This window comes from Microtus oregoni, unplaced genomic scaffold (genome assembly GCF_018167655.1).
Source record: "Microtus oregoni isolate MIOR12 unplaced genomic scaffold, Mior012 000042F_ref0000377, whole genome shotgun sequence".
NCBI classification, from domain to species: domain Eukaryota; kingdom Metazoa; phylum Chordata; class Mammalia; order Rodentia; family Cricetidae; genus Microtus; species Microtus oregoni.
Genome location: NW_024543209.1, coordinates 6,989,471 through 7,002,489, shown reverse-complemented (window position 1 = coordinate 7,002,489; position 13,019 = coordinate 6,989,471). Strand labels below are relative to the sequence as shown.

General features: G+C 43.7%; 1 protein-coding gene across 1 annotated transcript in view; it reads left to right on the top strand.

The window, feature by feature from the left end:
- Positions 1-8,989, top strand: part of Sycp2l (synaptonemal complex protein 2 like) — a 42,904-nt gene extending 33,915 nt beyond the window's left edge. Inside the window, 4 exon segments of the mRNA XM_041632629.1 lie at positions 3,448-3,522; positions 4,697-4,806; positions 6,020-6,111; positions 8,848-8,989. Of these exon segments, the coding sequence (XP_041488563.1) occupies positions 3,448-3,522; positions 4,697-4,806; positions 6,020-6,111; positions 8,848-8,989 (419 nt within the window).
- Positions 8,990-13,019: the final 4,030 nt, after the last annotated feature.

The window sequence follows — 13,019 nt, the reverse complement described above, 5'->3', positions numbered from 1 at the left end:
TTCATCTGTGTTTTACAAAGAGATGATATTCTTTGATTTCATGATCTAATTCCTCTACTTTACCTTCAGGTCCCAACATTTTCTCTTCTATTTTCTAACCAATCAGGATTTACCCTGAAATTTCTGATTGGGTAATTGAATTTTTCCAATTCCAGCTTCATAGCTTCTTGGATTTTCTTCAGTATTTCTATCTTTTTATTGTAGCCACTTTTTGAATTCTTAGTTGTCTTTATCATCTCATTCAGCATGCCTGTATTTTCTTGGGTTTCAAGCAGGCGTTTCTCCTCTCCCCTTTAAGTTCATTGTGTGTTCTTATCCTCTTTAAACTCCCTGAATTCTTTGGTCATGTTGTTTGTGTTTGTTTGTTTAAGTTTCATGTCATTGGGTTCATCTAGGTAATTCTCCTTAGCAATGCCCATATTTCTTGGTTCTGGGAGTGTAAATGAAGACTGTGCTTTCATTTTCTGGTCACCCAGACCCGAACAATCACACAGAAACTATATTAATGACAACCCTATTTGACTGATGGCTCAGATGTATTTTTAAATAGCTCTTACATCTTAAATTAACCCATTTCCATTAATCTGCATATCACCACAAGGTTGTGGCTTACAGGTAAGGTTCTAGCATGTTTCTCCTTTGGCAGCTACTTGGTGTCTCTGACTCTGCTTTTTTTCCTCCCTGTATCCAGTTTAGTTTTTCTACCTACCTATATTCTGCCCTGCCATAGGCCAAAGCAACTTCTTTATTAACCAGTGTTAACAAAACATATTCACAGCATACAGAGGGGGGTTCCACATCAAGGGAGAGTCATGTCCTGGCCTCTCATAGTTTGTGTTTTGTGATGTGACCTGGGCATGTAGATTTATTCGACTGGTTGTACATCTGACCAGCCTCTGTTCAGTGGAAGTTTTGGCTATTGTCCAAGATTGGTTGCCTTCAGATCTGGTCTGAAGAGTTTTTAGGTCAATCCTTTGGGTGTTTTGCCTTGAGTTTTGGCAGGAAAGATTGGGTTGATTCTAGTTCACTGGTAACCAAAAAGCAAGAGAATGTGGCTCCGAGCTTGGTCTGAGCATAGAAAGGCTGCAGCATGAGACACCAGATCTGGGGCTGACTTACTGGTAGACTATGCGTGTGATGGCTCTTTCAGGTGAGTAGGGGGGACATGCCTGCCTTTTATGACGGTGGGGGCTACTAATGCTCAGCCTGGGAGTAGGCATCCGATGGACTCACCCTGCTGCTTCCTTCCTGTGCAACTCCATATGGTCCTGTTTGGGGGTCTGGGGAACTTGCCTGGCAAACTTTCCCTGCTGTGAGATTCCCAATGGGCTGGAGCAGAGAGGAGAGGTGGTCTGGCAAAGTCACCCAGCTGGTTTGTACTCCTGCACCATTTTAGATGGGCTGAGAATTGTGTGGGGTCTACCATGTTTTCTTTAGTTAATTCATCTGTTGACGAACACATAGGCTCATGCTATAACTTGGCTATTTTGAATGGCACCTCAAATGGATGACCAGATGTCTCAGTAGTATGCAGACTTAGAGTCCATCGGATATAGGCCCAGGAATGATGTAGCTGCGTTGTATGGTCTTTCTGTTCTTAGTGTTTTGAGGACTCTTCCTACAGCTGCCCACAGTGGTTGCACTAAATATATTCCCAACAACACTGGTCAATAACACCACCCCATCCTTACAGTGTCTGTTGTTCACCTAATAACTGAAGTGAGATAGAATTTTAGTGTGTTTTTTATTTATATTTCTCTGGTGACTAGAACTGTCACGTGTTTTTAAAATGTTTACTGGCCATTTATGCTTAATTTTTGAAAACCATCTGCCTAATTTCTTTGTTAATTTGTCGACTGTATTGTTTGTATATGTTTTGGAGTTCTTTATTATTATTTCTAAACACTTGCCCCCGTTGGATATACAGCTGGAAAAGATATTCTCTCATTCTAAAGGCCTCTTCATTCTTTAATTGTCCCCCTTGCTATGCAAAGGCTTCAGATTTTGTGCAATTTCATTCTTTGACTCTTACAGTGATTTTGTAAGCAATTGGAGTCCTTTTAGAAAGTTCTCATCTATACTTAGTTCTCAAAGTGCTTTTCCTGTGTTTTTATCCCATAGTTTTAGAGTTCCAGATCTTATAGTGACATCTTTCATACAATTCAAGTTGACTTTTATAGAAAGTAAGTGTTAAGGATCTAGTCTCGCCCTCATATGTGTGCCTAACCCCCAGCACCAATTGTTGAAGAGGTACTAAAAGTTATCTACAAATTCAGTGCAGGCTCTATCACACTTTAGGTGACACTCTCCATAGAAGTGTGTGTGTGTGTGAGACCTTAAAGTTTAAAAGACCTAAATCACCAAAGCATCCCAAACAGGAGAAAAACTGAAGATATCACCATACCCGACTTCCAATAATTCCACACAGTAACAAAAGCAATATGGTACTGACAGAAAAACACAGAGGTCAGTGGAAGGAATGGAGGATTCACAAATGAAGCCACAGCTACAAGCGTCTGGAAATAGTCTTGCTGTCCACTCTTCTGGCTTTATTGAGAACACTATGTTTAGCGAGTCTGTCTATACCTTGTGAAGCAGAGAACTCCTAGATGTGCCTGAGCTCATCAGAGGGATGTCTGTGACCAAGTCTTCCTCCAGACATCAGTAGACACCAGTGCTTTGATGCGTTGGCAGTGCTTGGTCCTCCAGCCCCATCATAAGCAGTTAGTAACGAGGAGGAAATGAGGCTCATTTGTGCTGTATCGTGTTAGAAATTAATTGGCAAAGGGAGATCCACAGCCAGCGATAGTGCAATAAATAAATGACTGCAGGGGTGCCCACCCCCAAGTGGGACAGCCACAACACAACTCCTACACCTAAGACTCGGGGACATCACACAAGCGGAGGTGGGAATGGGGGGGGGGCTTGAGGACTGAGACTAATGCTGTGTAACAGTTTCTTCTGCACAGGACAGGGATATTATACCCATAAACTCATGGCAACATGGCTGCCCACACCATACCAATTGACACACCATCATAGATGTAGGAAAACCTCACAAGGCCCACCCTAGGTGAAGAGCTACTGGACCTCAATGGCCTCTGAGGGAGAGAGGAATAATTTTTTTTCTTTTAGGGATAAGACCTTAATTCCAAGGAGTCAGCCCTAAATGCATGAACACAAATGCAGTACTAACTGGACTCTATAGGATGTTCTTGTGTGTGTGTGTGTCTGTGTGTCTGAGGCTATGAGTATAAGAGGGGGTAGATCGGAGGATGCAGGAAGAGTTGGTTGGGAGGAGGGTTGCAGAAAGACCCAAATCAGCATAGAGCAGTGTAGATACAGTGGGCGCACATATATGAGCTCCTAGAAGAAAAGAGGACAAGATACATCAACACAAGAGAAATACGCACACAAGAGTTTCAACGCAGTGCTGTTTATGTTTAGAGATGCCAGATGGAAGTATTGCTGCCCCGAAGCAATCAAGATTGGAAGATGCTCCAGGATCCCCCGCTGTGACAGGTGACTCCATGCACTCAGCCAGCAGCTAAGGGAGGGGCGATTGATGCGTCTGTTCTTAATGTACCAACGTGAATTACAAAAGCTACATTCTAAGATCACCAGGGCTACTGCAGCCTACATGCTAAGCATTTTGTTTTTTCTGAGATGAACAAATTGTTCCACAAATTGTAGATAAAAGCAAGCACCCTCCTATTCTAGCATTTTGAGGTTTGCACCATAGCTCCTCTCTACGATATGCAGGGACTAATATTAGAGACTTCTGTCTAGTCAATAGTTATTACATTTATGTGCATACATAGTGTATAATCAAAGAGAGTGACCTGGCATGTGTATGTGAATTTAGCCAGTTTTCTTGATGAGTAGTACTATATGTTGAAATGAAGGGCTCCAAAAAGATAAACTGGGAAGCCCAGAGGCATACGGTTATGATATAAGACAACCTGCATTCTATTCCTGGAGCTGCTGGTGTGGACTTGCAGAAGTCACATGGTGTCCATGTTTCATGCAAATCCTAGAAGCACCTACTATGATTTTTGTAAGGAATAAATGAGTTGGGGAATGCAAATCCTTAAGAGACCTCTTATATGCGTAGGTTAAGTCTGGCACCCAGAGACTCTGTTAGGTCACCCCCATTGGCCTAACCTGCTCTAGCCTCTGTTATTTATGGACACACCTACACATGCTGTAGAGCATGTGCGGCGGTCAGAGGACAACTTCCGGTGCCAGTTTCCTCCTTACACCATATGGGACCCAAGGATTGAACTCTGCATCAGGCGTGGTGACAAGTGTCCCCATCCACTGAGCCATTTCACTGTCCCCCCCTGTTGTGTATTCTTACAACTTCCTGTGATACCCAAGTCTGTTCGCAGACACAGTATCAACTGAGCTGATTTAAGGTGCTGAAGAGGTTAGGACGGAATGAACATTTGAAAGAAGTTGGGGTTTGGTGGGAGGTAGCATGAGGTGCTTATCTGACTCAATCAGTATGAGCTCGCTAGTGTGGTCCTGGTCAGGGTCAGCCTTGTTCCAGAATCAGATCCCAATAGCTAGTTGGGGTTGCGTATGGTTTATATTCGTGCTTCTGAAAAAGTCCATCCTCTGGCCCAGCAGATAGACCAAGGATGTCTACCTGAGCATTTTTTGTTATCTTTAATATTTTATTTTTGTTTATCAGATATTTCTACTCCATCCCAAGAAGACGTGCCAGATAGCGCAAATAGCTCTGCTTTGAAAACAGCCCTTGAAAACTTCACTAGAGACATGAAAAGAAAATTTGAGGTATCTGTCCACTAAATCAGGAAGTAAAAACTGAGCCAGAGAAACACTGTATGACCTCACCAATATATGTAATATCTACAAAACTTGAATGAGAAGGCCAAGTAGTGAAAGGTGGTTAACAGGAACAGGGGAGAGGAGGGGAATGGGCAGGCACTGGTCAGCAGGTGCAAACGGACTGAGCGATCTCTCCAGTTCAATGTTTTCAGTTTGTCAACTGCATCACTCAATAAAGCTGGGCAAAATTGCGATAGAAAGAAACTCAGTTCACTCTGGATTTAACGTGTTATGCTCCTTTCGTTCTTCAATGCAATCTCCTTCACGTATGAAGGTCTCCTGGGTGGGAGGCAGGGGCACTCATCTTGGCTGTGGTCCCTGATTTTTCTTGCCATTCTGCACTGTAATTTGTATTGATAAGACTACTCCCTGTCCATTCTCTCCAGTGGGACCAAATGTTCTTGGCTTGGTTTCACTGGTGGCATTCCCAGAAGGCAGTGATTTGGCCACAGGGCCAAATTAAGGAGGGGACTGTGTGTGGGAGAGCAGACTCGAAGACACAGGAGGAGGGGAATGTAGGAGGGTGTCTGTTTAGTAACAGCAGATCTTTGAGGCCCTGGGTGTAAAAGCCACCGCGGCTTTGTCTGTGAGATGTATATCACAGCAATTTTAGGCTCCTGTGACCTTATCCTATGTGAAAGTTCCCAGTGATGTCTGTATCAGCACATTTGAGAAAAATATCATCCCCAGCCAACATCTTTCTAATAATTCAGGAGACCTCCAGAATTCCAGAATCCCGCCAATGTATAGTGGCCATATTTTATATATATATATATATATATATATATATATATATATATATATATATATATTATCAGTAGTATGGATACAGTGTTTTATCAATAGTATGAATATAGTACATATACAGTATGAATACATCATATCTATAGTATGAATATAATATATATATATAGTATAAATACAATATTGTATCAATAGTATGATTATAGGGTTTTCTAGTTTCTTCAGTTCTTTATCACACCAAACCCATGGAAATGCCTGGAATGTACACAGGATGATGCTGGACTGAAGTCTCTCGGTGGGAATGTTTCCTTCGAGCATCACTGTGTGCTGCTGGTGCCTTGCTAATACAGTAAACACTCAACTTATGCACCATGTTTACCCAAATGCCATTAGTCTGTTCTTTTGTGTGTTATGGCTTTAGCTCAAGCAGAAAGAAATTCCACTTTCTTTAGAGAAGGCGAAGGACGTGCCAGGCTGCCTCATCAGACTTTGGAACCAGATATACACGTGCAGGTAAATACTGGATTGAAAAGCAGAGTTGTGGGAGTGAAGCAGAATTTATCTTGGGACCATTATGTGGGGTGGGGGCTAAGGAGGTACAGTGTGAGGGGGACGTGAGAAGAGAGCTTAACTCAGCATTCTCCTCCAGCCTCCTCATGATCTACCAGTGACCGGTCCTAAAGCAGGCATCTTTAAAAATAGTAGTCTACTTGTGGAGATAGTGCAGGCCCGGGGAGCCATGCAAAACCAGACTGAAGTGTGGTATGTCCATCCTACCGACTGTCACCCAACCAAGGGAAGAAACTCATGTTTTTTAGTTAAAATATAGTCATACCACTCTCTCCCTTCCCTTTCCATTCCTGAGCCTCTCTCAAATACCCTCCTTCCAACTCCTTCCATGTCGCCCCTCTCTCAAATACCCTCCTTCCAACTCCTTCCACGTCACCCCTCTCTCAAATACCCTCCTTCCAACTCCTTCCACGTCACCCCTCTCTCAAATACCCTCCTTCCAACTCCTTCCACGTCACCCCTCTCTCAAATACCCTCCTTCCAACTCCTTCCATGTCACCCCTCTCTCAAATACCCTCCTTCCAACTCCTTCCACGTCACCCCTCTCTCAAATACCCTCCTTCCAACTCCTTCCACGTCACCCCTCTCTCAAATACCCTCCTTCCAACTCCTTCCACGTCACCCCTCTCTCAAATACCCTCCTTCCAACTCCTTCCACGTCACCCCTCTCTCAAATACCCTCCTTCCAACTCCTTCCACGTCACCCCTCTCTCAAATACCCTCCTTCCAACTCCTTCCACGTCACCCCTCTCTCAAATACCCTCCTTCCAACTCCTTCCACGTCACCCCTCTCTCAAATACCCTCCTTCCAACTCCTTCCATGTCACCCCTCTCTCAAAAGGATAGCCTCCTTTTCTTGGATTATTATTGTTACATGCATGTGTGTGTGCACACCCACCCACCATTACACATGCTAAACATGAATGAACCTTGAAAACATTACTCTCACAGATGGACGCCAGGTCCTAGAGGGCCCCACTTAACTGAGAGGTACCGACTGAAGTGAGAAATTCTAGAGACAGCAGACACCAGAGAGGCTGAGGAAGAGACTGCTATTGTTTAATCAGTGTAGACTTTTATGTTTCTCATGACAAGAACACTTTGTAAATGTGTAATGGTGAGGCTGCGAGCACCATGAATGAGCCTAGCACTTTGAATTGCCTTCTTAAACATGATTAGAAGGGTAAATTTTAGGTTATGCTGTGTTAAGACGATATAATACATATAACACCCTTATGACCGAGTCAGTAGGGTGTGCCACCACGCCTGATTTCAGAGAAGTGTAGAAGGGCTTCTGTGTAATTAGAGTCTGCTTAGAACAACCACTATGGAAGCAGTTTTTGAGTAGGATCTGGGAACAGAGATATGAGTGCAATGGGGAAGAAGAATTTAGAGATTGCTCCATGTTGGAGAGAGTGCTTGAGATGAGGGGAAGAGAGGGGACATTTGCTTAGCTGAAATAGAAACATTCTTGGGATTAAAATGCATTATTTGAGTAAGAATTTACAATTTTTTTCCAAGTTCCTGTATACATGCAATGGCCAGGCAAAGCCATGGAGTACTCTGATTTTGACGAGTTCCTGTTGTATTTTAAAGAACCTTACCCTCCGCCATATATCCACTCAGCTAACAAACACTGAACACTAATGCCAGGTGCTCACTCCATACTTAGTGTGTAACAGCCAGCTGAGGGCCAGCTGTGAGGGCCAGATGCGAGGGCCAGTTGAGAGGGCCAGCTGTGAAGTAACTTTCTGATTATTAACAGAGACCCGAGGTAGCCAGGCATGGTGGCCCATGCCTGTAATTCCAGCACTTCAGAGGCTGAGGCAGGAGAATTGCCACAGTTTTCAGTCAGTCTGGGATATGCAATGAGTTTTAGATCAGGCTGAGATGGTGCAGTGAGACCCTGTGGCAATAAAACTAGGCCCCATGTGCACAAGTGTGCACATATTTTGACTCATGGTTTTGGAGGATTCAATCTGTGATGAACTGGCCCTGTTTCTTGGGTCCTGTGTTAGAGGAAGGAAGGTATCATGGCCCTCAAGAATGTGTAGGAGAGAAAACTGTTCAACTGACAGGAAATAAAAGTAAGAGTCCCACACCTCAGACACCTTTGAGGATGTTCATAATGATCTCAGACCTCCCAGTAGGCCCTACCTCCGTCACTTTCTAGTAATGTTCCCCTGGAACAAAGATTTTTAATATTCTACATCCAAATAAGCAGAAAGCCACAGGAGATCTGTTTATATGGAGCATCCGGCCTAAAGGAAAAGAGACAGCATGCCAACAGATGAGCCATTTAAATGGTGCTTAGACACAGAATGGTGACTGTTGGGAAATGGGTGCCGGAACCTACCTGACCATGGCTCTCACAGCAGCGCAAGGCCAGACAGAGGAAAGCAAGCAGACAGTAGAAGGGGAGGGACGGCATCCAGTCTCCTTCCTGGGACCATCTCTCGTGTACTGTGATGACATCATGGCTTCCTCTGGGCGCTGCCAGGGGCTCGGGAGAGTTCACTGAGTCTCTGGGATCAGGGATCACTTAACATGGAAAGGTGGGAAGAAAAGAAAGGTACCATTATGTTTTAAGGCAAGACTCTCTAGTGAATGTGTTCCGTGGGTGCTATTCTGTCACACCCAATTGCTCCCACTGAAGGCTGTTGCTTTCTTGCTTGGCAGACTGAACAAGCTGGAGAGGTTTCACAGTTCGGTTCTTCAGGAGCTGAGCAACTTGGAGGAGAATCTTCAGGGTCTCAAACGCCTCGAAGAGGATGGTCTGGCAAGTTCCTTGTTTGTCCTGTCTCTGGGAAGAAAGAGCTAACATTTTCTGGGAAAAAAAGAAGCACTGAGTGTTTAGTTAAAAGTCTTTATTCCATTTCAGGAGTTCTGGGAAGAACAGTCGGCTGACTTGGAGTCATTCTGTCATCAGCAAGAGTTGAGGTACCTTGAAAACTAGTCTTTCTAGAAGCATCTTTCTGTTGCTGTTTGTTTGTTAGAAATTTGTTTGTTTGTTAGGGTTTCAATATAGAGCCTGGAGGTCTTAGAACTCACTATGTATTCCAAGCTGGCCTGAAACTCACAGAGATCCTCCAACTCTGTCTCCTGGGTGCTGAGATTAAAAGTATAAACCCTCACATCTGGCTCATGGTATTTCAAACATGTAACAATTTTATTTGTTATGTGTGTATTATGATGAAGGATGTAGCTTGCATGTCACACACACATTTAGGGGTTAGGTGACGATTTTGTGGGGTTAGTTATCTCACCTTTAAATGCGCTCCCAGGCTCAAACTCAAGCTTGTATAGCAAGCATCCCGATCCACTAGACCATCTGGTGGCCCCAATACGACATTTTCATGTACATACAGAACACACTTAGCTCAGATTTACTCCTGTCACTTTCTCTTGTCCACCCTCTGTGCCTGTTGGTCCCCTCCTTCTCAGGAACTAGTTTCCATGCCTTTGTACAGGAACACGGGGCCACGCCACTGTCTCTTTCCATTTTGTACCTGCCTTTGAGCCCTGTAACTGCTAGGGGAAACCACGGCATGGTGGTGTGGTTGCAATAATGGGAAAAACAAAAATAACGTGTTAATGTTACTTCAGAGTTTTGACTTCCCGGGACGTCTGGTTCCTAAGCCCACAGTTTGAGAACAGCTCTGCCTAAGTCTCAGAGAGGTCTTCTACAGCAGGAAAGGCTCGTTTATTTCAATTATCCCCAATTCCCAGTTTAAGCAACCCACTCTTCAGTTAGCATTGTTAGTTAGTAATTATTGTTTACATTTATCTCCCTTTCTTTGATTCAGGCCTTTGGGGGAATTTAGAATGTCTTAAGGACCTTCTTCCACTTGTACAGCCTTAAGCTTTTGGTTTTAATCTCTTTTCTTTCTAAGGCAGAAAAAGGCTGTCCCCTGGCTTGCAAGCGGCAGAGGAGAATGCTGCTTTTAGCTCACGCTGAGTGATGGCCCCAGGCTCACTGCTCTAGGCTGAGTGCTCAAAGTTTAGTATCCCTGCAGGAGGTTAGGGAACTCAGTCAAGATCACACAGGTATCCAGTGAGCGCCCCCTGTCAGGTGTTCATCTCAATAATAGCATTATCTGTTTTCCTGGAGATTTACTAGGGACACCCTCAACCTCTAGCCTTGGAGTTAAGGACTTGAGTGGTGGTGAGTGCTGTAAAAGCATGAGCTAGTGGTACTGACAGAGACAATTCCTAAAATAGACCGAAGTGGAAATATAAATGAATCTTTTATGTTGATAAAAGATAGTAATTGGGTTGACACAAACCCTCTCTGGCATTGTCATGTAACAATCTACAGACTGAGCCTGTGGTACATATGTAGATACACATTCTTGTTTTTAACGTGCCTGATATGAATATAATAAGTGATGGATCAATTTCTTCCAGGTTTAACTCAGCTCAGCCTTTATAAGGCTAGCCAAAGCCTGGCTATATGACTGCACCCCTCAGGTAGGTACAGACATTGGATTGTTCAGTCTTTGTGAATTAAGCCCTGAAAAACCCTGATGCTTTTAACTTCCTTTCTGTTCTGAGCTTCCTCCAGCCCTACACTTAGGGCCTTGGGTCAGTCATTCAGTCTTTAGAGTTGTACCTGCCCCAGTCTATCAAACACTGCACTAAACACGGAGATGCGGTGGCTGATTAGCATGCAGATACATTCCTGCCAAATCAAAATCCTAAGCCAGTGAGGTGGCTCGGTAGGTAAAGGCATTTGCTTACTGAGCCTGAAAACCTGAATTCAATCCCTGGAACCCACCTGGTGGAAGGAAAGACTCCTGAAAATTGTTCTCCAACCTCTGCACATGTTACACACGCATTGCGCGTGTGCACACACACAGACACACAGGCTCATGTTCACATTCGTATGCACGTGGACACACACACACACTCGCTGGCATGCAGGCTCATAGTCACACTCGTATGTGTGCATATACACATACACCAAAAAAATTAAAACAATAACATGTTACTAGAGAGATGGCTCAATGGTTAGGAGCTCTGCTGCTTCCCAGAAGTCAGTTCCCAGCACCCACATGGAGACTCAACAAGCATCCCCAATCTCAGGATCTGATTCCCTCTTCTGGACTATTTAAGCACTGCATGCATATGGTGTGCAGACATGTTACATGCAGACAAAAACCCACACATAAAATATTATACAATAATTCCATCTACAAAATAACCTTATGTTTGGGTAAGTATATTGAGTCTGGTAAGTGTCAGCATCAGGAATATATTCATTTATAGTTTATCTTGCCTAAGTATGCTGATTGGTTCCCCATCTGCTTTCTATTGTCTCTGCTTTCTTACTAACAGTTAAGCATAGAACTAACTGAAGGGCTTTGTTTAAGACTGTGAGCTCCCAGAATGTCAGAGTCACAGACACGGCTCTCAAAAAGGAAAGGAGTGACACAGTCTTGTTGACCGTGAGTTCTAAGGGCCCAAGAGGTGTGATGGTTGTGCCTTGACCAATCACTGTTTCTCCATTTCCTTTTCCACCAGGACAATAGCCTGAGGAGGGAGCTGGAGTCTGTGGTGCCTTGGCCCAGGAGCCTTCCTTCCCAGCTATGCTCGGCTCAACCAGCCACTATCAGCTACTGAGCCAGGGCGGGAGAGGGAGGGATGGGGCGGGTTCACAGTTCCTACTGCCTTATCCATTTGTTCACAGAAACTAAGCCTTTTATTCAGACGTGGCCTAATAATAGAAAAATCCAAGATGTTCAGCAATTTCAAGTGGTTTACTTTTCATGTAATTTAAGAGGAGTAAACTTTAACTAGAGAAATGCCTTTGAGTTTTGCGGGAACCAGACCTTTAGCTGCAGCATCTGCAGAGAGATTATTTCGTAAACCCCTTTAAGGGAAAAATAACCTGAAAACAGAATGCGATGAGATCAGTTTGACATGAAATTGTAAGGGGGACAGCTTTGCCCTTCAGGCATTTCTGCTTCTCCAGTTCTCTACTCCAGGCATGTTCAGTAGAGGAGACATATTCACCCTGAGGCCACTGCTAAAGTCTCCCATGAAGTTTGTGTGCAGAGGGCTGCATCGACAGCGGGGCACCTGAATCTATTTTAGAGAAATTAAACAAAGCCCATTTCATCTAAGGCCACTTACGAAGTCAGATGGTTTGTGGCTGGATCAGTAGGGACTGTGTATTGAGCGGTATGTTCTCAATAAAATTTAGTGAGCTATGCTATTGGTTGCATGTTAATTAATTTGCAGTTTTTTTCTAATATAAACATATGTGATCCTAATTGAATTGTTGAGGTTTTTTTCTTTATAACTTTTAATGAAGTGTGCTTTAGTGCACTGCCATAAGATTTTGCTTATAAGAGCACGTGTATATTTTAAACTTAACGAATTAATTTTACTGGCTGCAGTTTCCCCTCCCTCCTCTCCTCCTAGTTCCCCTCACCTTCCCTCTGTTCCCCCCCAACCCACTTCTCCTGTCATTTCTGATTAGGAATAAGCAAAGTCACAAGGAAAGAGGTCATTTTTACTGGGTAATCAAGAATGACTTAACTGTAGGAGAGATACTATTTGAAATACATCTTTCAGGACAAGGATGGTTTTCTTAGGGCAAAGAAAGAGAGATAAAAATGGCTATATGAACCATGGCAGGAAAACCAAAAATATGTTCAAGGTTATGGAACTACAAAGTATTGTGGGGAACCAAGTTCCTCTAGGCCCACACTAACCTTCCTTTACCCACATGACTGGAGGGACTGATTCCGCAGATGAGAACTTTTGGAAGAGAATGATGAAGTTAACGCAGTGGTTCAGAAAGACTAGGATGTATGCCATGGAATCCAGACTACTGAAAGAGGCTG